General features: G+C 42.3%; 1 protein-coding gene across 2 annotated transcripts in view; it reads left to right on the plus strand.

Annotated features, from left to right (window-relative positions):
- The window catches only part of CLDN14 (claudin 14), a 29,523-nt gene extending 10,680 nt beyond the window's left edge, over positions 1–18,843 (plus strand). Inside the window, exons 1-3 of one of the 2 annotated variants that reach the window (XM_071753378.1) lie at positions 11,660–11,737; positions 14,521–14,613; positions 17,340–18,843. In XM_071753378.1, the coding sequence (XP_071609479.1) occupies positions 17,457–18,167 (711 nt within the window). In that variant the 5' untranslated portion in view covers positions 11,660–11,737; positions 14,521–14,613; positions 17,340–17,456 and the 3' untranslated portion in view covers positions 18,168–18,843. Of the gene's footprint in view, positions 1–11,659; positions 11,738–14,520; positions 14,614–17,339 lie in introns of those variants that run through there. The other variant, XM_071753368.1, reaches the window with a different exon arrangement.
- Positions 18,844–21,024: the final 2,181 nt, after the last annotated feature.

The raw sequence follows: 21,024 nt of genomic DNA on the forward strand, positions 1-21,024 counted from the left end.
GGCAAGAGATGTCCTGTGCTGCAGGTTCTGCAAAAGGCTTCCTCTGGATGGGAGTCCCAGCAAGGAGGCAAAACCAGGTCTCAGCTGACACCAGGTTTGCTGAGTTATTTGTTCCTGGAGAATCAGTGGTAGTTTTTCTCATCTGCTTTGGAAGGAAAAGAAATCAAGTGCACTCTAGTGCAGAACCCAGAATGTGTCTGATGCCCCTGACTCCCGTCTATTTCACGAAGGACTCAACAACTTATGGATGATGGTGCCTGCTATACCACCGACTTTGTGTAAATTTTAGTCTATTCATCCTCAACCACAGAATCATAGAAAGGTTTGGGTTGGAAGGGACCTTACAGATCATCTAGTTCTGACCCTCCTGCATGGGCAGGGACACCTCCCACTAGGTTGCTCCAAGCCCCATCCAGCCTGGCCTTGAACACTTTGGGGGAGGAGGCATCCACAACTTCCCTGGGCAACCTGTGCCAGTGTCTCACTACCCCCTAGTGAAGAAATGCATATAAATTTTGTTTAGCTGGTTAAAAATGGTGCCATATTGTCAGTGTATTCTGATTTATACCAGCAGCAGGTATAACACTTTCTGCATTTGAGTCTCTTCGGGTTTGAATTCTGGAGGCAGCCAGGGGTAAGAAGTTTGTTTTACTCTCCCACAGGTGTGCCTCTCTCTGCAGTTCCTCTCTGAGAAGGAGCTCCGTGGTAATGAAAATCTACTCAAGCAACATCCTTCTTGAGTTTTTGCTTTTAGCATATTTTTAGTATTTTTTTTTCCCGAAAAGTGATTTCAGCATCTGGTACTCCCAGGACCAAAGTGGATTGCTCTACAGCTGAAACAGAGCAATATAACCACAGAGGTTTGAAGTTCAAATTGCTTTCATGGTGTGCCCAGAAGCATGCCTTGCAACTGTAATTATTGTCAGATAATTTTTCATTTTATTGATTTAACTTTTTCCCCGTATCACTGGTTGTCAATAAGGACTTTTTTCCCCTGGACCATTGGATGTAAGGCAAAATAACTTGCAGTCTAGTGAAATAGTAATAATTGAATGGTGATATACACAGATGTGGCTGGTGAGGTTTCAGAGTTATTTTCTCAGTGGAAGTTACACAATTCCAGAAGTCTGAATTTGTCATTTACTTTTTGTTTCAGGAGTTGCACTATTCAGCCTAAGAATATGCAGTTTTTACATATAGAATCTAATAGAAATAACATACTTCTTTTTTTAAACATTTGGTAATAAACCCAGACCTCCAGTATTTTAAAGATATATGTCAACCCTTGGTGCCAGCTACTCAGAGACCAGCAACACAGGATCAGATTCTGCTGCTGTTCCTCAGCATGAGTTGGTTTTTGCTTCGATGCAAGTCTTCTGAGGCTAATTTGCAATCAGATAAAACTCAGTGTGAGAAAGAGCAGCAGGGCTGGACCCTGAGTCACCTAGCACTTAGCAAAAAATTGAAAAATACCAGAGGCACCTGAAATTTGCACTGAAGGCTGGTGGTCACCAGCAAATGATTATTATTATTATAGTGGTAACAGCAAGTCTTGGCTTCACTGGCCTTTTACTTCTTTGAGTAAACAATTACTTGCCAGATTATTATTATCCTGGCACTTGATGCAAAAAAAACCCTGTAGTTTTCCATGTTCCTTAAAGCTGAATATACATTTATTGAATGAAAGCATTTATTAAACATATGGGGACAGATTCTCAGCAGGCACTAAATAACTTACCTCCATTTGCCAAAACTCTCTCTTGTTATGTTTTATTATCCTGAGAACTGAAGGTTGCATAGTTGGAAAATGGTGGAAAATGGAAATAGGTGGAAAAACAGCTTCACTATGGAAAGATGAACCATTTTATTTCTCCTGATATCATGCAGATCTGAACTCTGTGGTTTTGGATTGTCCTCACTGTTGCATCTATATTGCAAAGCCATGAGCAGTACAGAGACTTTAAATAAGGAATGACTATCCCAATATGGGAAGAAAGGGGTGTACAATGAAAGTAGGACAAAGCAGGTTCAAAACATTAAGAGAAAAGAAAAGAGTGCTTTACCTCCTGCCACAGGACACTTGATTGTTAAATGCTTGCAGGGGTTCAAAGAGTAATTGAACAAAATAATGAAAGAAAAAGTCATAAAGGTGAAACTTTTCAGGGTCAAGAAAGCTGTGATCACCAGTTTGCAGGGTCAATATTATGGAAAAGCAATGTTATATGCTTCTCCTATTTTTGCCCTCTTTCCTAAATCTCAGCTGTTGTCACTCTTGGGGCAGACTACAGAAGTGGATAGATTTTTGATCTAAACCATTCCAATTTTTTATATTTTCACATGAAACATTTTTTAGTCAAAGAATGAGAAAAAACTTACACAAGAAGCCTTCTGTATACTGAGATACACGGTTAAGCTATAAACTGGATGTAAACCATAACCTAGATCTCCCAAATTAGATTTCATCAGACATAGGATTTGGTGTGATCCCATCACCAGACATGTTGATGACACATGGAGTTACTAGATCTATACTAGACTTAAGAATTCAGGCTAATTAAAACTAGATGGGATGTTTGCAGACCTGGTAAAACTTAGTCCATTCCACAGATGATCTCTTTTGATCTAAGGCTGAGAGAGCTGGGACTCTTTAGCCTAAAGAAGAGAAGGCTGAGGGGAGATCTTGTTCATGTCTACAGGTATCTAAAGGGTGGATGCAAAGAAGATGGAGCTGAACTCTTCTCAGTAGTTCCCAGTTACAGGATGAGGAGCAATGGGCACAAGCTGGAGCATAGGAAGTTCCACTTAAACATGAGAAAAAACTTCTTTACTGTGTGGGTTACAGAGCCCAGTTCTCATCCTACCAAACCCACTTCCGCAGCGGGAGCCTTTCCCCCTGAAGTGTTTTTTGTTTGTTTTTTTTTTTTTTTTTTACTTTAACCAAATCTTCATTTTAGTAGCTAGGTTTTGTGCAGTCTCTGGTTTTAGATGGCTTTGTACTAGGAGAATTTCTTTTCAAGCATGTGTGCAAACCAGTGCTACTTCACCATCTGGCAAAGAAAACATTTCCTCTTCTCCTCAAATTGAGACTTTTCTCTATTTAAGGAAACTGTGGTTTGTCCCCTTAGCCTGTCTGTCTGGAAACATAAAAAATTGGGTTCCCAAGGTTTTAATTTCTGAAGTGTAAGCCATTAATGTTCCACATGAGTTCAATGTGACTGTTTTACCCACTCCCTGGTGTTTTATTCTTCCCTTTTAATACAGAGTGAAACTTAAGTTGTGCCAACATTGTATTGTCTGTGAGATTTTTGTTTGCAAGGTGAATGTTTTGGTGGGTGGAGATAAAAGGACTACCCCGAGGTTATCCAGGAGGTTGTGGAGGCTCCTTCTCTGGAGACTTTCAAACCCCACCTGGATGCATTCCTGTGTGGCCTGCCCTAGGTGATCCTGCTTTGGCAAGGGCATTGGACAAGTTGATCTCTAGAGGTCTCTTGCAGCCCCTAGTATTCCATGATTCTATGATCTTCAGGAAAAAGTGACTAAGCCTGAAGGCCTCCTCAGCTTTCCTTACCCTGTCTCAGCTTCCACTGGAACAAGTAGGGCTTTTGCCCACGTAAAAGTATTTGGACTTTTCCAAGCAATGATAAGTAACAGTAGACAGACCAAAGTCCTGGTAGAACAGAGGGTGCTGTTAAGGACTGACAGTTTTCTGCCTTTGTTTATTTGTCCCATTTGTATAGCAAAAGAAGCCCAGGTAGGCAAGTCAGAAAACAACTAGGGACATATTCAGATATTAGTCACAGCAAGGTCATGCAGATGTCACCAAGAGGGCCTGTTGGTTTTTATTACCTCTTTTCTCTTTTGCAATAATTAGTTTTTTGAATGATTCACCAGCCATACAGCTCACTGCACTGCTTTATCTATCAGCATCCAGATGAACTACTGCTACTGGGCAAGCCTGGAGAATGATCATTCCATAGCACATATTAAGCCCCAAGAAAATTAAGGTAAATTTCTGTGGAAACAGGCTTATATCCATACCCTTAATAAGGCTTTACAGTAGTTGTGGAGGGCCAGAGAGTTCTCATGAAGAATCTGATGTGTAATGTAAAGAAAACTTGACCCTTTTACCTTACCTTGCACCTTGTGACCAAGCAGCTGCTGTGATCTTCCCAGGATGCAAGATATTACAGTGGAGGACAAATAAAACAGAAAGGGTAGGGATTAGACAGTTTAGGTCCATAAAGCATTAAATGGCCTTTGATAACTCCTAGGAACTATTTACTGATTCCTTCTATGCACTGCACATTCCTATTAAGTGATTTCATTTCCTTGTTTCTCCTAATCACATCGCTTACTTCAGAAATCTTTTGCTCTCTGAAACCTGGGGGTAACACAGATAAATTCACTTTCTGATGTGGCTATACTTTTTATGACATGTGAAAAGTTGATACAGTAAAAGTAGCTCCTTGGAGCCAGCAGGTCTGGAGCTTTCATCATTAAGAATCACTGCATCAGGGAAGCATTGGTGGGTTAATTGCTTTGTTAGTCTCAGTCAAACTAACGTGGCTTTTTCTATCTCTGTAATGAACACTGATAAAGTCCTTGGAAGATGCATCTGCCTCTGAAAAGTATATTGCCATCTTGGAAATAGTAGTAAGAGATCAGTAATAATAATACTAATGAGAAAGTGATGCTGTAATGGTCAAATCCTTGAGTCACTGTAATAGAGGACACTACAAATAATCTCTACCATAGAAAACCATGCTCCACACTGGGATACACTGTCCAGATATAATGTGGGGCAGAGACTGGAGAGAGAGGGGTTGCTGCTTTGCTTTTTTGTTTGTTTTTTTGTGAGGTTTTTGTTTGTTTGGTTGGTTGGTTCTTTTTTTTCCTTTAAAATCAAGGAAAAAGTGGAAGATCTTAAAATCTTTTAATTTTGTGAAGAGAGAAAACAAAAAAAATCCTTTCTCTAGCTGACTCTCACTTGTGATCCCAGGGCTATGCAGTGCTTTTACTGCCCTTGCCTTAAGGCACTGCCAATGTCCTTGGCTTCTCCCTATCCAGCCTGATGGCACTTGGAGCACAGATTTCTCTTCCCTGGTAGTGGGTGGAGAGTCACCTCCACTGCCTCCTGAAGCACAGCCAGATGTAGGAGAGTGGGGAGGGCACTGCTGCTCCCAGGGAGCTCCCATCCACCACTTGCAGACCTTCCAGCCCCCTTCAGGCAGAGTTTGCCATAATAACCCAGATAACCCAGACTGGCTGCTAGCACTACTTGCCTCTGAGCCAGAGAAAAAAAGCTGCAGCTACACTGGCACACAAAAGAAATTAAAACAAAGATACAGAACATCAGATCTATTTCCATTGGCTTTGGCTGCTGGGCAGGGTGTATCAGGGGCCTCCAGTTCCTGAATGGTCCCTCTTTTGCAGATATTTGCAAAGGCATCTGCAGCAGTCCACCAGACTGCTCCTAAATGAATGAAAAATAAACCCACAAAATGGTATTTCCCATTCTTTGGAACACAGTGAAAGTGTCTCCTGTTCCTTTCAGCACCTAAACTAGATACATTCATCAGTGAAGGAAACGATGCTGGCACATGGTTTAGGGAGAAATACATTTAAAGGAAACAAAACTGTGTCACCCGGGGCTTTCCAAATTAAACAAACCTACCATTATACGTATTTCTGAAAACCAGGCTACCAGCAGCATGAATAATTTTCTCCTGTGTGATGCTGAGCCCTTTGGAAGACCTTTGCTTCTGTAAGGTTTTGTAGCACAGATGTCTTGCCCTTGTTTAGAAAGATCTTGGTTGTCCAGCACAACTTTCAGTCATACTCATATAGGTGACTTCCTGCAGGTGACATATCTGCTTTAAGCATAGACCCATGTGCCCATGTGTCATTTAAGGTTAATAATAAAACAGCTCATCACAGACAGACATAGAGAACCTGGTTCCTTCTTGCTGCAAAGGGAAGAGGACAACATTCTGCCTGGGGAGGTGCAGTGGCACCTACTGGCACTGCACTGTGCTGTGGTCCATCTGAGTCAGACTGAGGGACATTGCCCTTCCTGTGCTTTCAAATTTCGTGTTCAGCTGATGAGGGATAAAATGCCATCTCATTGAAGAGAGCCAGCATTAGCCTTCAGACACCATTTAATCCTGTTTAAGGGGGTATAAATATATTTAAGGGGGTAAGAGTCTACTAAGACCCCTGACAAGAAGAGAATTTTTACTTAAAATGTTCAGCTAATAAAAAAGCTCCCACCATCGGCTCACCCCCAGAAAACCAGCCAGCAGTGGGCACAGAAACAAATCCTTTACTTGAGATGCAAAACAGTCTGGATACAAACTGAGAACGATCCATGCTTTATTTTAAATTAACGTAGTATCTTTTATTTATTGTGCTACTTTATGACTCACTATAGAGAGAAAGGATTCGTTTCCCACTCATGTTCAGGGAATATGCACGCTAGCAGCCCTGAGATGTAATTCATCACCTGTTTAAATCCCACATGCATTGATAGAAAAATTAAATTCCATTTCCTTTCAAGTTTCAATATCTCTAAAGATATCCCCCAATCCAGGAAAGCACTTAAACAAGTGCTTCACCTCTAGGCATATGAGTGGTTCTAGTGATGTCAAGTGCTTTCCTGGACAGAGCTGTGATCCATAGCAGATGTACACCTGTACCTTAGAACGAACACCCAGCAAATACAGAAAAGTTAAGGCACCAGGGTACTAGAAACACACTTGATTATTGTTGAGGTCCTGCAATTTTGCTCCTGTCTGCAAGATTTTTGTTTGAAAAAAAAAAAAACAACAAAACCAGGGAAATTAGCTACAGAAAGGCAATGCTTCAAAAGCACATAGTTTTCTTAGTCTCTTGGGGAAAATTTTACACAATCCTAGTTTCAAAATAATGTTAAGGTTGCAAAATTGAGCAATCATAAAAGTCAGGAAATTTAAAAAGTTAGTACGTGTCTTTCAATGTTAACTCAGCAATAGCAAATATATGTAGTGGGAGAAGTTTATACTTGCAATTTCTGTGTTAAATATAAACCTTGAAGTATTTCTGTTGACTATTAATAAGCAACGTAAACTATACTGGGTATTTAATGCCTGTAAGAGGCATCTTAATAATAAGAATTCCCTGGTTTTGAAACTCAAAAGGCTTAATTTTGAAATGTAAAATGTCTCTGTTGTGTTGCTGAGTTATTTGGCTCTTTTCTTGTTTAAGGGTGAAAGTCATTAATGGGAAAGAAAGGGAATTTCAACTGCATTATAACCCAGTTCTCACATCAGAATAGCTTTGTGATGTTCATGAAAGGCTCCGATTTATACAATTTGGGAACTGACTTAATTTTGGGTTTTCTTTTTGAGAAGTACAAACTTCTGCGGTAAAAGAGACAGCAGAGCTTCTCCCTTGCTGGCAAGAGAACTAAACCTCCAGTAACAAATGTGCTCTACCTGAATTAATAATGCAGAGCTGTTCCACAACTGTTTAAAATACAGAATGGTCTTTCCAGACCAGATGTATGACTTTCTCAAATCTACGTGTTGTGGTTTAACTTACCGTGAAAACCTAAATATGGTGTGATGGTAGTGTTTAGATAAGACAGATGGAGAGTGCAGTGCAGGCTTGGTATTGCAGAAATGCTGATCCTTATAAATGAGCTGTACTGCACTCTGGGATTTTCCTGGCTGAGTCTTTCAAAACCCAGGCTAGATTAAATCATCACAGCTGGGGAGCAAATATCAAGAGTTAAATAACTACTTTAGGAGAGCTGTAAGAGTGTGAAAGCTTTAAGATGTTAATTAATTACAGCATTCTCTGAGAGCTACAGGAAAGATGAATGAGTTTGTGGCCGATGGTCTCATTTATTCTGATGTCATCCTGAAAGACAAATGAAAGTGTCAAAAATACAGGGAGAATTTCACACATGACCAAACACATAGCTATCACAGCAAGTACAGTTCAAAGTGTGTCGGTGAGAAGTCCCACACACATTCAGCTCAAAGGAAAGATGACACTTTGAAACTCAATTCTTCTCCTGACTTTTATGTTACATTTAGTGCCACCAGTATTGTGCAGTAAGTCACGAGCACCTTGAGTTCTCTCTTGTTCAGCTGTTGGCTTGTTTGTTCGTGGAACTAAGCCAGCCTGTGAATAAAATATGTCCCGTTAAGGTATGCAAGTGTGAGGACCTAAAGCTTTACATAAACATCCACGAGTGTGTCACAAGTACAAAAGTAAACACCTAAGGGAGAAGCTCTTCGTGTCTGGTTTGATTCTGGTGTGTCATTCCCTTATGTGATGGAGTCTGGGTGAGTTGCTCTCTGTTTACAACACCATGAGTGAGTTCAAACCTCTTCTCAGATATGCCTCTGTGCACCCAAAGCTTGTGTAAGCAAGGATGGGAACGTTTGGCTGTTCATCTGGGGCTGATGAATGTCTGTCTAGAAAAGCACTTGCAGCAGCACTGCCAGTCACAGCCCTCAGGTATGCAAAACCCAGGCAAGAGCTACCACATTCTCGTGAATGCCTGAGGCAGCAGAGGTGCCACCAGTCCCTTGTGCTGGCCAGCTATTCAGGCTGACTTCAGGTTATGCAACATACATATATAGTGCACATAAAATGCACTGCTCAGAGATTTCCCATACTTCTTTTCAGCAGAAACATTGGAACCCAAAAAAGACAAACAAATAAAATAAAAAATGTGAGTGGACTGCAAACACCCGTGTGGCTGTGGGCAATTGGAATGAATGCTCACTGGGCCCAGAGAGGGACAGAAGGGAGAGGGGAAGGGTGCCCTGAATCCATGTGCATGGAAACCATGGGGAAACATCCCACTGACTCCGGGCAGCTTAGCTCAGATCCAGCAAACTCAGATCCAGCAAACGGCCTTCCCCTTCCCCCTCCTCTCTCTGCTTTGTGGCTGTTGAGTGAAGCATGGCAGCCCAGATCTTATTTCAGGGGTTGCAGTGGTGCATATTTTCTCCCTTAGATCTTTCAAAGGCAGTGCACCAGTCTCCCTGTGTGGGACTGCTAAATGCCCCTGGGACAGAGTCCTGAGGCAGGTGGCTGGGAGGAGAGGGCTGACTGTGATACCAACCATCACCTCTGGAAAGCCATCAGCAGTCCTGGGAATGAGAGGCAGATGTGGCAGGTTACACTATGAGCAAATATAGATTAAATTAGATTTCATTCCCTAACAAAGCAACGGTTCAACTATTGTGAAGGAGTTTCAAGAATCACCTGCATCATTGGATAACACCTGCCAGGTTCAGTAGACATGAAGATTTTGCACTGAGAAGGCTGGTACCAGCCTGAGTAGCACAAACTTCTGAGATCAGTCTGTGGCTGAAGGGGCAAAGATGGCATAAAGAGCAATACCTCATAGAGTCTCACAACAAAGATAAAATTAAATCAAGCTGAAGGCTATTTTCAGCACTATTAAGGAATGTAAATAGCATGTAAATAGCAGGCAACAGAAGGGGAAGAGGGAGAGTGTCCAGATGAGACACAGAAAACAAAAAAAAGTATGATAACTCTCAGTAGGTATTTGCAGGGCATACACGTGAACAAGGTAATATGTTTAGGCTGATTCAAGGAAATATGGCTGGGAGAAAGAGCAGAATTCCTTTTGGCTCTCGGGGTGCATTTCTGAACTGTGAAGCGTAGCAGACTGTAGAGCAGTTTGCCACAGGAAATGTTAGAAACTGCAAGGCTTGAGTTGTTTAAATAACTGACTGGGCAGAATCACCCAAGAGTAATCTGGAGGGAAAAGCACACGCAACTGGCAGGCTGTGCAAGCATGATGGTCTCTGGTCATAAATTATAATAATTTGGATACAATAGGTAGCCAGCAAGCTGCATGCATGTGAATGGGGACAGAGCTCAAAACCTCTGCCTCCCAAGCTCTCGGAAGCCAAATACTGTGTCAGTGTAAATCGGTGTAGCCCCATTCCCTTCAGTGAGTGATGGTGCATGGATTTATGCAAGCTGAGAGCCTGGCCCAGGGGTTTCTGGCCTTCGGTCTAAAACAGCTCCATCATCTCTCAGTATTCCCGGGTAATAAATACTCTGATTTAGCTGCTAGGCTTTCGTAATCTGACTGGGCAGCAATTAATTTACCAGCTCACACCTGCAGACAGGAATCCTCCAGGGCACAAAGCCCCCTGTAAGTTCTGCGTCATTCCGGCTGCAACCCTTTCTGCAGATGGTGGTGGCCTTTAATCTGAGGGCCTGATAAAAGGGCAGCCTACGCACAGACTTCCCCTGGCTCCAGCAGATCATGTTCCAAAAATGGATATGGTTGTTTCCAACACGAGGCTATGGGGAGACTTTCTGATGTTGATTTGGATATTTTATTCTGGAAGAAAAGGGTCAGCAAAAAAACACCGGTACACAAACCATCCGAGTTTGTGTACCCACATCTCTTTATTTTGCACAGATTTATGTGCATACCAATAACAAACATAAATACTGAGAGAAACTCTTACAGTGCCGTTTCCCTGTATACTATCTTGCAATTTAATGCTGTACTAAGTTTAGAGCAATGTCTTTCTGATCTCACTGTAAAGCATCTGTGTTGCAAACACTGATGAATTCACCTTCAGTCGAAATTATTTCCATTTTGCATGTAGAGGAGGAAAGACAAAATGATCTGAAATGCTACCCAATGTTTAGTGTTTGGCAAGTGGAACCATGTACCTGAGTATTTCATAACACATTACTTTGTCCCATCTCCCACTGAATTATCTTAATTGCTATGCTTGTCATGTCTGGTACCCCCTGAAAATGAAATCTAGCACCTGTGATTTGCCTGACACTCCTTGGGACCTTTGAGAACAATATGGATAAAACATCCTCAAGGGCAGCTTTGTTCAGCTCACTGCCCTGAGTACAACCCAGTCTTCCAGCCCAAACGAGGGTTGGGCCCTAAAGGAAAAAAAAAGCTGTTTTATCATGCACATATACAGTACATCATAATGTTTGTGTGTTTGCAGATGGAACCAAATTAAGATTACCCAGACGGGTACTAATAACTCCAGAAAAGTTTCTTCCAAAGCCACAGTCAAAGGATAACAAAAGAGCCCATTATTTCTAGGATCTTAAGCTGACTCATCTAGCAGTGTCCCACAGGCAAATACCTCCTAGGTTCAGTAAACCAATTTCAGTGAAAGGATTGGCTTTCAGAAAAGAAATGAAAATTTATAGTGGATATTTGCTAGAATGGTCTTTTAAGACATTAATACTATAAATAAAGGGCAGAATTAAGTAGCCACATTGTATGTAGAGTACCCTTTATAAATGTACCATTCATCATCCTCTGTGTTATACTATACAGAGGAGCCTCTACCACATCGTGGATGTTTATTATCATTCAAAACTTGTAACCTTGGCTACATTCAGTAAAAAAATGAGATCATGTGAGCTGCAAGTCATCCAAGCACAAGAGCTTTTGTTCACATGCCAGTCAAATAGCTAAATGCGTATATCCCTCTGTCTGAACACATCAATCATTTTAATATAACCACAGTTTAGCTCTCAGGTAATTTTGTCCTTCCATTCTTTTTTTTCCATGTCACAGATTTTATGGGTGGAAGTTGAGACCCAGTTATAAATGGGTCTCATCTCTCAACTAGAGAACTTATTTTAGGTTCTCTAGTTCTTAGAACTTAAATTTGACTGCCACAGTCAAGACTTGAGCATTTGAAGGTTTCTCAAGGTAAGCGTCAAAACCCAAGCTGCTCAAAACCACAGGACTCTTTTGAAATGTCTGGTCCAGATAAACAATTTTGGAAATATATACAAGTTTAGAAATATATACATATATGTATACATATAGATATTTACCATTTGTGGTTTGTGTTCCTTCATCCCTTAACCCTTTCACCTACCTACCTGTGCCATGCAAACTGCTTTGTGTTGCATTTCTTGTCCCTGAGGCCTGGGATAAGGGACTGCTTCAAACACCTCGGGGAGGAGACCTGCTCCTCCCAGCTACCTCTATTGACACTAAAAAACAGGAAATATCCCTTGAGGGTGATTCAACCCAGCCTCTGTCTGAAGGTACCCACCTCAGCCACTGGTTATCTGGAAGACTGAGGTGAAAAGACTTCAAAATTTGTGGAGCAAAATTATGTGTATTTAAAATGTGTACCTGATTCTTTTTTCTTTGCAGTCTTTTTAATTTTTCCAGGATATTGACTTTTATGTAATTTCAGGGTGCAGACAAATCTTTTGGTTTGCACCTTTAGAAAAAACCCCAAATAACAGCACCCTAAAAGCTACAGATTTTCTGTGACAGAAGAAGATGTGGGGTTCACTCAAGAGTTAATTTTAATGCAGAGATAATGTATAAATGGTGTCAGACAGGAGCAAACCATGAAATGAATGGTGCTACCACTGGTGGCTGACAGCACCCACAGCCAAGACAGACACCCAAAAAAGCTGCAGAGACAGATTGCCCTGGTGCTCAGGAGAAGAATCTTGTCCATGCAGAGGAAACAAAGAGGCAGTCCAAGGCCAGTTACACGCCAATAGTGCCACACAGGGATAGTCCTGGAGGCTTTGTGGATCTGAGGGGGGTTAAGGCTGCTCCTGCACATCTGGCAGAGCAGCAGCTGTGCTGCAGTGATCAATGTCAGTGTTTGCTGAGATGACACGTTTCACATAGAGGGGGTGGGAGTAGGTGGAGGGTAAGGGTTGGTTACAACGTGCCTTTCAAACTTTTATTGATTTCTTAATCTCTTCTTGAAAAAAAAAATAAAAAAGAGGGAAGAGGAATTTTGCTGTGCGTCTGGCAAGTCTTGGTTCCCCTCAGATCTACCCACAGACCCCCACACACAAGGCTGCGCCTCCTCTTACTGAGTGCAAAGGGCCAGACAATTGTTTTCATTAAAAAATTTCGAGAGGGGTTAGAGATAAAAAGGTTTGGGGAGGGGAAACAGCCAAGCAGCGATCAGAAGGGGCAACCTCACTCACCACCTGGCAAACCTGCAACCCCAGCATGGCTTAAGGCTCTGATCCAGCTGGTACTTAAACATGGACCCAACCTTGATCATTCAGGCTGTGTGAGATTAAGCAAGCAGGTAAAATGAGTGCACACTTAAGGGCCTGGTTCAGCTAAAGTCCACAAAAGGGGATACTTCAAGCCTGACTCTCCACTGGTCTGCAGTGGGTCAGGATCTCTGTGAAGGACATCACCATGTCACACTACTTTTGCACTCTCTGTACAGAGGCTGAGGTGGCCATATTTTCAGCATTTTTGAGACAACTGGTATAGAACTTGATGGGCGGAAGTGAAAACATAGGTTGGTAATGGTGCACAGAGATATATCTGAATGATTGAATTACCGAAATACTGAAATTTCTGAATTAAAACTCACACAAGAAGAGGCAATTGACAGGTCTGGAAAAAGGGCTTGGAAAGAGCAGGGAAAAAAAGAACTATAGGCAGGGAAATACAGGCAGGGAAATAGTAAAATGAGAAACGATGAAAGAGACAGCAGTAAAACATGCATCTGTCATTTAATCCTGGGTAAATACCCAGATTAGTGACATCAGTTTCTGCTGTTTATTTGGAGCTTACTTTGGAGCCATGTCTCCCAAGCCTAATGCAGCTGTGATCCAGCCCAGTGGCAAGCACAACTAAAGATTTAACCCAACTATGGCCATTCCTGTACAATACAGGCATTAGGCAAAACTGAAGTTTGTGTGGAGAAGTTGTCCTTCCAACCCTTGTGCTCATAGAAATAAAGCTGTCATGAGCTGGCAGAGCAAGGAAATTCAGAAGTTTTGCAGTTTCTCTTCACAAATTTTCACATCATTTTATAATGACTCAGTGCTTAGTTGGGTTTTTAAGGTCATGAAGACTAAGTATGCACAATGTCTTGCTCTTTTCTTGGTCCAATTATGGGGCCTTGACAATGGGATCCATCGTCTCATGTATGCCAGCAAAGTAACACCACTCATCAAGCCAGGTCTGCTCCAGGGTTTCAGTTCAGCCTGCTCCAAGTTTCTTGCTGGTACAGGCCAAACTGACCAAGAGAGTGAAGACAAAATGTTTTGCCTGAGATGATCTGCTTGGACAAGAGCCCAGGAGGTTGCTGGTGTTGCTGCTGGAAAGAAAAGAATACAAACAGACACCACTGCAGCTAAAAGAGACTTCCCCTGAAAGAAGCAAATTGCATCTCCTCTATTCTACAGCAGGTGAGATGTAGATGTCTGGTTAAGAAAGGCAAAGGCAGAGACATTTCAGCAGTGTACTTGGTTTGAGAAAGCCATCTCTCCCTTCTCTTGCAACAATGTACTGGGTAATAATGCTACTGACTCCCCTTAAAAGTAAGTTGCCGTTTTACTGACTTTCATCATTTTTTACCCCAGACAGCTGTCATCTTCACTGCCCCCCCAAGTGGCTCTCTCTGGTTTCCTGACTTTCTAAAAAAATATTAACAAACAAAATCCATACAGAAAAAATGGCTAATTCTCATTTTTGTGTTTAACTAGGTCACCCCATGAGAAACATCCAGACAGCTGCTCACCTGATCCCACCGCGGTGGTCATGTTCCTCACCTAACCCGTTAGGAACAAAGCTGTAAGGTGAGACATTTTAACAAGGCCATTGATGTTCTTGGAGATAAATGGGTTAAGTTACTGCTGGTTTTGCCACTTGCAAACAGGGAGGGGAAAGCTGGTCCACAGCAGTTAAAGTGTTACTGAGCACCGGGGGCAGCTGGCATCCACTGAGAAAGGCACATGGAAAACATGACGCCAAGCAAGCTGGGCTAATTAACACTGGTTTCTTAAATTAGAAGGCTCTTTATGGCTAATGTTTAAAAATAACACCCTAATGATACCTAAAAATAGCTGCTGCCAAGCCCCTAAGTATTCTGACCTCCATTAAACTGGGAGTCCATTTCTCAAGTATGGTGGTGTAAATCACATTTACCTTTTATATCCTATTCTCCCTGGGATTAGTTGCAAAGCCTGATGCCTGACCTTGAAAGCCTATTTGCAAACATACAAGAGTAACTGAGAGCACTCTTTTGGATGGTGTGCAATATATGCATATAAAGTGTGGGATGAGTAATGGATACAGTACAACCTCAGGTTCCACTCATCAGCAGAGGGAAATCTACAAAAAAAGTGGGGGACCATCAGACCAGGCAGAGATCAAGGATGTGAAAGGCAGTGTGGAAGTTCAGGCTTGGGAGACCAAAGGTCCATTTCCATTTCAGTCAGGGGTTTCCTGTGTGAGCCTGGTAGGTCCCACATCCTCCTGCTGTGCCCCAAAGCCACATCTAGATCTCCTGGGTCCTGGAGGAGAGATGATATCTCTGAAGTGTATGGAATGTTTAGATAAAAAATTGATATACCTCATAGGAAACAAACACTAAAGTAAAAGAGAAAATACTGCTTAATTTTCCTTATGCACAATTTATGAGCCAAACCTGAATAATCTGGAAGGCAAACACACATTGAGGACTTCTAGAGCTCTTCCTCAGCATGTTGTGGGAGTAGAAATCAAATGTTCAGTACTGCTGAAAACAGCTATTTCTTTACTTCTGCTGTGCTACTCTGTGCTGTGCTCAGCCCTAACCTGTGTCCTGCCGTATTACAATACTCAGTGGTAGCTGGTACAAAGAGAGAAGCCTGCAGCTTTATCTTCCCTGGAAGAATGGAGAGAGATCCCATGGCACCTACCTGGAACAATGATTTCTGATCTAAAAGCCTCTACATTTGTCTTACAATTTTCCAATTAGGCAAATTACTTCAACAGCCACATAAACCCACTTATTTTCATCGAAGTACTAGGTACCTGAAAGGCCAGAAAGCCCTAACATTAGGAAAATGCCTTCCTTCAACTAGCCATATTAAAGCAAAGCCAGTCTTTGGTTTTTCTTTTCCCTTCCAGCCACAGGTCTGGGTGCTCCTCTGCAGATCCTGTCCAACATTGCATTCCTCCCTATCCTATATCTGTGCACAGCAGACACGCTCCAAATAAAAGAAATATGTGTAAGTACAAGACTCTCAGTCTGCACTGCTGCTCTGCCTAACCCATTTAATCTACGTGCTTTTCAAGTATTTTTTCTGTCTTCTGGCACATTGTCTACACCAGGTTCTGGCTGTTTTGGGCAGAGATGCCCCATTTTGCTGTTATGGAGAGATTGGTGCATGCCACAATGTGGTCAGGAAACAAACATCATCCCTGATGCACACCTTACGCACTCCTGACTCATCACTGAGATAAGGGGAACATAAACCAGCTTTCACTTTTCTCCCTCTGCATTATTTTGCTTTTCTAATGGTCTTCATTAGCTTTGGCCAGATGGTTTTCCTTCCTTTGCCTGCTCAGGCCCAGTCCTGCAAACACTTACCCTTTCTTCTACGAACATGCGCTCAGCACATGCGTGGCTCTTTGCAGATTTGGAGCCTGAATTTGTTTCTGTTTCTGAATTCCAAGTTGGATTTTGATGCAACAGTTATCTTATATATCAAAATATCAGGTTTCTGCCCCGGCACAAAAGGCATGATGTGTAACAGACCTTGCAAGGCAGCCATTGGAAAAGACCACTCAACCCGTGATGTTCACAGAAGGAAGAGTTACTATTCCTTGGTTTTCATCTAGAATTTATATGCGACCAAACTGTGAAGGTGTTGCTCCTCAGAAGCTCCGTGATGTACATCTGGTTTCACATGCTGTCATTTTACCCACAACCTAAAATCATAAGCTGAAACTCCACAGAGGCTAATGGAAATTACTCCCCTTTGAGCTGCTTTATTAAAACTCAACCTCAAGAAATACTGGCAAGTCAGGAAAGCGGCTTTAATCCAATACTTGTTACCCTCTTCCACAGCTTTTAAATCACTCTCTTTGCTCCCTACTTTGAGCAAATACACCCTTATTGTTTTCCTAGTCCTGCTATGACCTTCTGGGAATGTTTTCAACGTGTAAAGCAACCTGTGGTTCCCTACTTTATAAATCTCATTCATTCCAAGTGTTAACACTAGCTAATTCTCTGCTTTAGAGAGGAAATCATGTTTGTTTTTTTGAATAGTCTGCTGGGAAGGGGAATATTTGCATTTCAAATATTTTTTTCCATTTCATAAATTGTCTTGAGTTTTCTTCCCAGCGGGCAACAGAAGGCTGTTTATATAAGGGAAGAGGGAAGCTTACTTTCCCATTACTTCCACAAAAGTACGATTAACAGCGATAACTATGCTAATTATTGCACTAACTGCACTTGGAATGCACCTTACTGGCTGGAGAGGTAATGCATTTGGGCAATAATTAACTCCTTTTTTCCTCAATTACCTTTTATTAGGAGAGCAGAAGGTGTCAAAGTAAAACAGCTGCATATCTTCCAAGAAAAGCCCGTGTTTTCCGAAGGAATTCGAGCGGAGGTGCTTTATTAAGGGAACTAGGCAGGACAAACATTAACATGGCAAGCTCAGCTGTTCAGTTACTTGGCTTCTCCCTCAGCCTGCTCGGCTTAATTGGGACACTAATTGCTACTATTCTGCCTCACTGGTGGCGAACGGCGCATGTAGGCTCCAATATTATAACAGCTGTGGCCTATATGAAAGGGCTTTGGATGGAGTGCGTCTGGCACAGCACCGGCATCTACCAGTGCCAAGTCCACCGCTCCCAGCTGGCACTGCCCCGTGACCTCCAAGCCGCCCGTGCCATGATGGTAATTTCCTGCGTCCTCTCCGCGCTGGCATGCGGGATCGCCGTCGTCGGTATGAAGTGCACTCACTGTGCCAAGGGGACTCCTGCCAAAGGCTCCATCGCCATCTCCGGAGGGGCTGTTTTCATCCTGGCCGGTCTCCTCTGCCTGGTACCTGTCTCTTGGGCCACTAACGACGTCGTGACGGATTTCTACAACCCCGCGCTGCCCGGTGGGATGAAGTACGAGATCGGTCAAGCTCTCTACCTCGGCTTCGCCTCCGCAGCCCTGACGATGCTCGGGGGTGCTCTGCTCTGCACACCCGACCAGTGTCAAGGGGATGAGGCACCTTACCAGACCCAGCCCGGCAGCCTCAGGAGGACTGCTCCCTCCTACAGACCACCAACCGTCTACAAGGGAAACCATGCTTCTTCCCTGACATCTGCTTCCCATAGCGGCTACAGATTAAATGACTACGTGTGAGTTCCCTGAGATCTGCCCGCGGGACACAGCTGCTTTATAATTTTCTGTCCGTGGCATAAAGCAAAGCTAAGAGATGGCTTTCGGTTTATAAGGGTTGCGATACAAAGTTCAGCACTCTTTGGTTCTTCCCTTTCTTTCTGGAGAAAGAAAGAAGGAATGCAGACACAAGACTGCTTGCTGCGGAGCCTGGAAAATAAATACAAAGGAGGATGCGATATTCCAGGGACAGCCAACACCCGCCTAACTTTTTCAATTCCAGTTTCAGAGGCAGGCAATTCAGGGGCAGTTGTGCTCAAAAGTAATGTTTGGTTTGTAGTTTCTGCCTCACGACAAGCACTAAAATGGAACCAGCCACAGCTTGCTGTTTGGACAGAGTTCCAACAAAAGACACCATTTTGCCTAAAACAAAGAACTTCACGGTGTGACACGGTCATTGTCAGCAGCGATTGACTGCTTAGTTTCTCATTACCATAATGCATGAATGTTTCGTTATGACAAGGTATTAGTTTTGCTTTGACTTAACTGTTTGGGGGGTTTTATAGTCCCTTGAAATCTGAATTTCAATAACACTGTGACAGATTTATTTGACAGCATGTTACACCCAATATTTAAAATTACAGTACAATGTTTTGACCTTACCAAAATAAAATTTTAGCACATTTTTGAAACAAGACAATGCATTGTAGTGGAAACAAACCATATCAGTGGATGAGAACTGAGGTTAGAGAAATAGCACAAAACTAGACTTTTGATGTTAAACTTTTATTTTAAAAAGTAAAAAGAAAAAAGTCATCATCATAATTTGTCACAGAATGAGCACTTAGCTCTTCAGAAGATCTACCATTCTGTACAATTTATGTGTTCTCTAGATCAGACAAAAAATCTACTCTTCTATCCCCAAACACCATGTGATGAGAAGCACTTATTTCTTAGGCTTTTAGTCCTACAGTTTTTTGCCTGGAGTCCTGCCTGAAATTTCATTAGGGTTAGAAATAATATTTCCATCTACTCCAGTGGCATTTGGAGAACTTCCATTCTGCCATGTTTGGTGCACAAGGCAGCCCCCATGCCAACAGACCTTACGCTCATGGACCTTAACCATAGCCCATCAGAAAGAGTACAAACTCAAGACATTTTATTCTAAAATCCTTGCAAAATTCAATCATTCCATGGTGTGATCAAACAATTAATAAATAAACTAATGACCAGAGAAGCACAGTCCTCTTCATTTCATGTCACAGTGAAATCCAGTGCAACATATACCATGGTATAAAACCATCAGAAAAATTAAAAGCAGTAGACTCCTGTTAACCCCAGAAAGCTATAGGTCTCTCCAGAGCAACATATGGACCAACACACTGACATTTAATAGGGTTAAAAATAAACACAACTTTCAATAGCTGCAGGGCAACTACACTTGGTATACTTCATTTGGCAAAAAAACTTGTTGCAATTATATTATCACCTGATAATCACCAGAGCTGGGACCCTTTCAACATTTTCTGTGATTTCACTCTGAACTTTCTTTTCCATGGCTGTTTACATTTTTTCATGTTGATTTGAATTGGGATGGGGTACTTTTCAACATTGACATAAATTATCATCATAATGTTTTTTTTTTAAAAAAGTGGTATTTCTAAGCAATTTGCTGAGACTAACAATCACAAAAATGATCTGGGACCAGACTTGGGTGACTTACTTAATTGGCTGTAAACTGGTGGGGCTTTAAACTGTATTACAAATGATGTGGGAAAAAATTGTACAGAAACTTCTCTGATGCTGTAAACATTTTAATAACAGATTCTGAGGTGCAAGGAATGAACAGAAACTGCTTTGACAATCTCTTCTGAAAGAAGGTGTAATCAAACTGTTCATGGTCCATTACAGATTTTTGATGATGCCTTTTTAAGACAAAAGGTAGCCTAATGAAGGTAGGCAACTACCAAGCTCTTTTTTCCTGTATTTACATTACAAAATGTAATGATCTAGCCAAGTAATTACAATATCAGCTTCGAACAAGGGCTTTGGACAGCCATGAATACTGGAACACAAGTCCAAGTGCAGGAAATGGGCTTGTGTCTCATTAAGTAGCATGTTTGTCATATACTGATAAATTAATTCACTTGACAAGATGTTTGTGCAGTGGGAATACTTATGTGTAGTGCAATTCTTACTGCACAAATTCCCAGCCAAGCAGGATATGTGACAGTAGTAAGAACAGTTTATAAAGTCCTGCCAAAAATACCTGGAAGTGCTCCGATGTCAACAAAGAGAGAGAAATGGTTTCTTTCACTGGAGGCTGTGAACCAGTAGGTCTTGTTCTGTGATAAAAGTAACATAAATCTCCTTCCTTCTTTCTTTTCCTTTCTTTTCCTTTCTTTTCTTTTCCTTCCTTCCTTCCTTCCTTCCTTCCTTCCTTCCTTCCTTCCTTCCTTCCTTCCTTCCTTCCTTCCTTCCTTCCTTCCTTCCTTCCTTCCTTCCTTCCTTCCTTCCTTCCTTCCTTCCTTCCTTCCTTCCTTCCTTCCTTCCTTCCTTCCTTCCTTCCTTCCTTCCTTCCTTCCTTCCTTCCTTCCTTCCTTCCTTCCTTCCTTCCTTCCTTCCTTCCTTCCTTCCTTCCTTCCTTCCTTCCTTCCTTCCTTCCTTCCTTCCTTCCTTCCTTCCTTCCTTCCTTCCTTCCTCCCTCCCTCCCTCCCTCCCTCCCTCCCTCCCTTCCTCCTCTCCTCTCCTCTCCTCTCCTCTCCTCTCCTCTCCTCTCCTCTCCTCTCCTCTCCTCTCCTCTCCTCTCCTCTCCTCTCCTCTCCTCTCCTCTCCTCTCCTCTCCTCTCCTCTCCTCTCCTCTCCTCTCCTCTCCTCTCCT

Source organism: Heliangelus exortis, chromosome 1 (genome assembly GCF_036169615.1).
Source record: "Heliangelus exortis chromosome 1, bHelExo1.hap1, whole genome shotgun sequence".
Lineage (NCBI taxonomy): Eukaryota > Metazoa > Chordata > Aves > Apodiformes > Trochilidae > Heliangelus > Heliangelus exortis.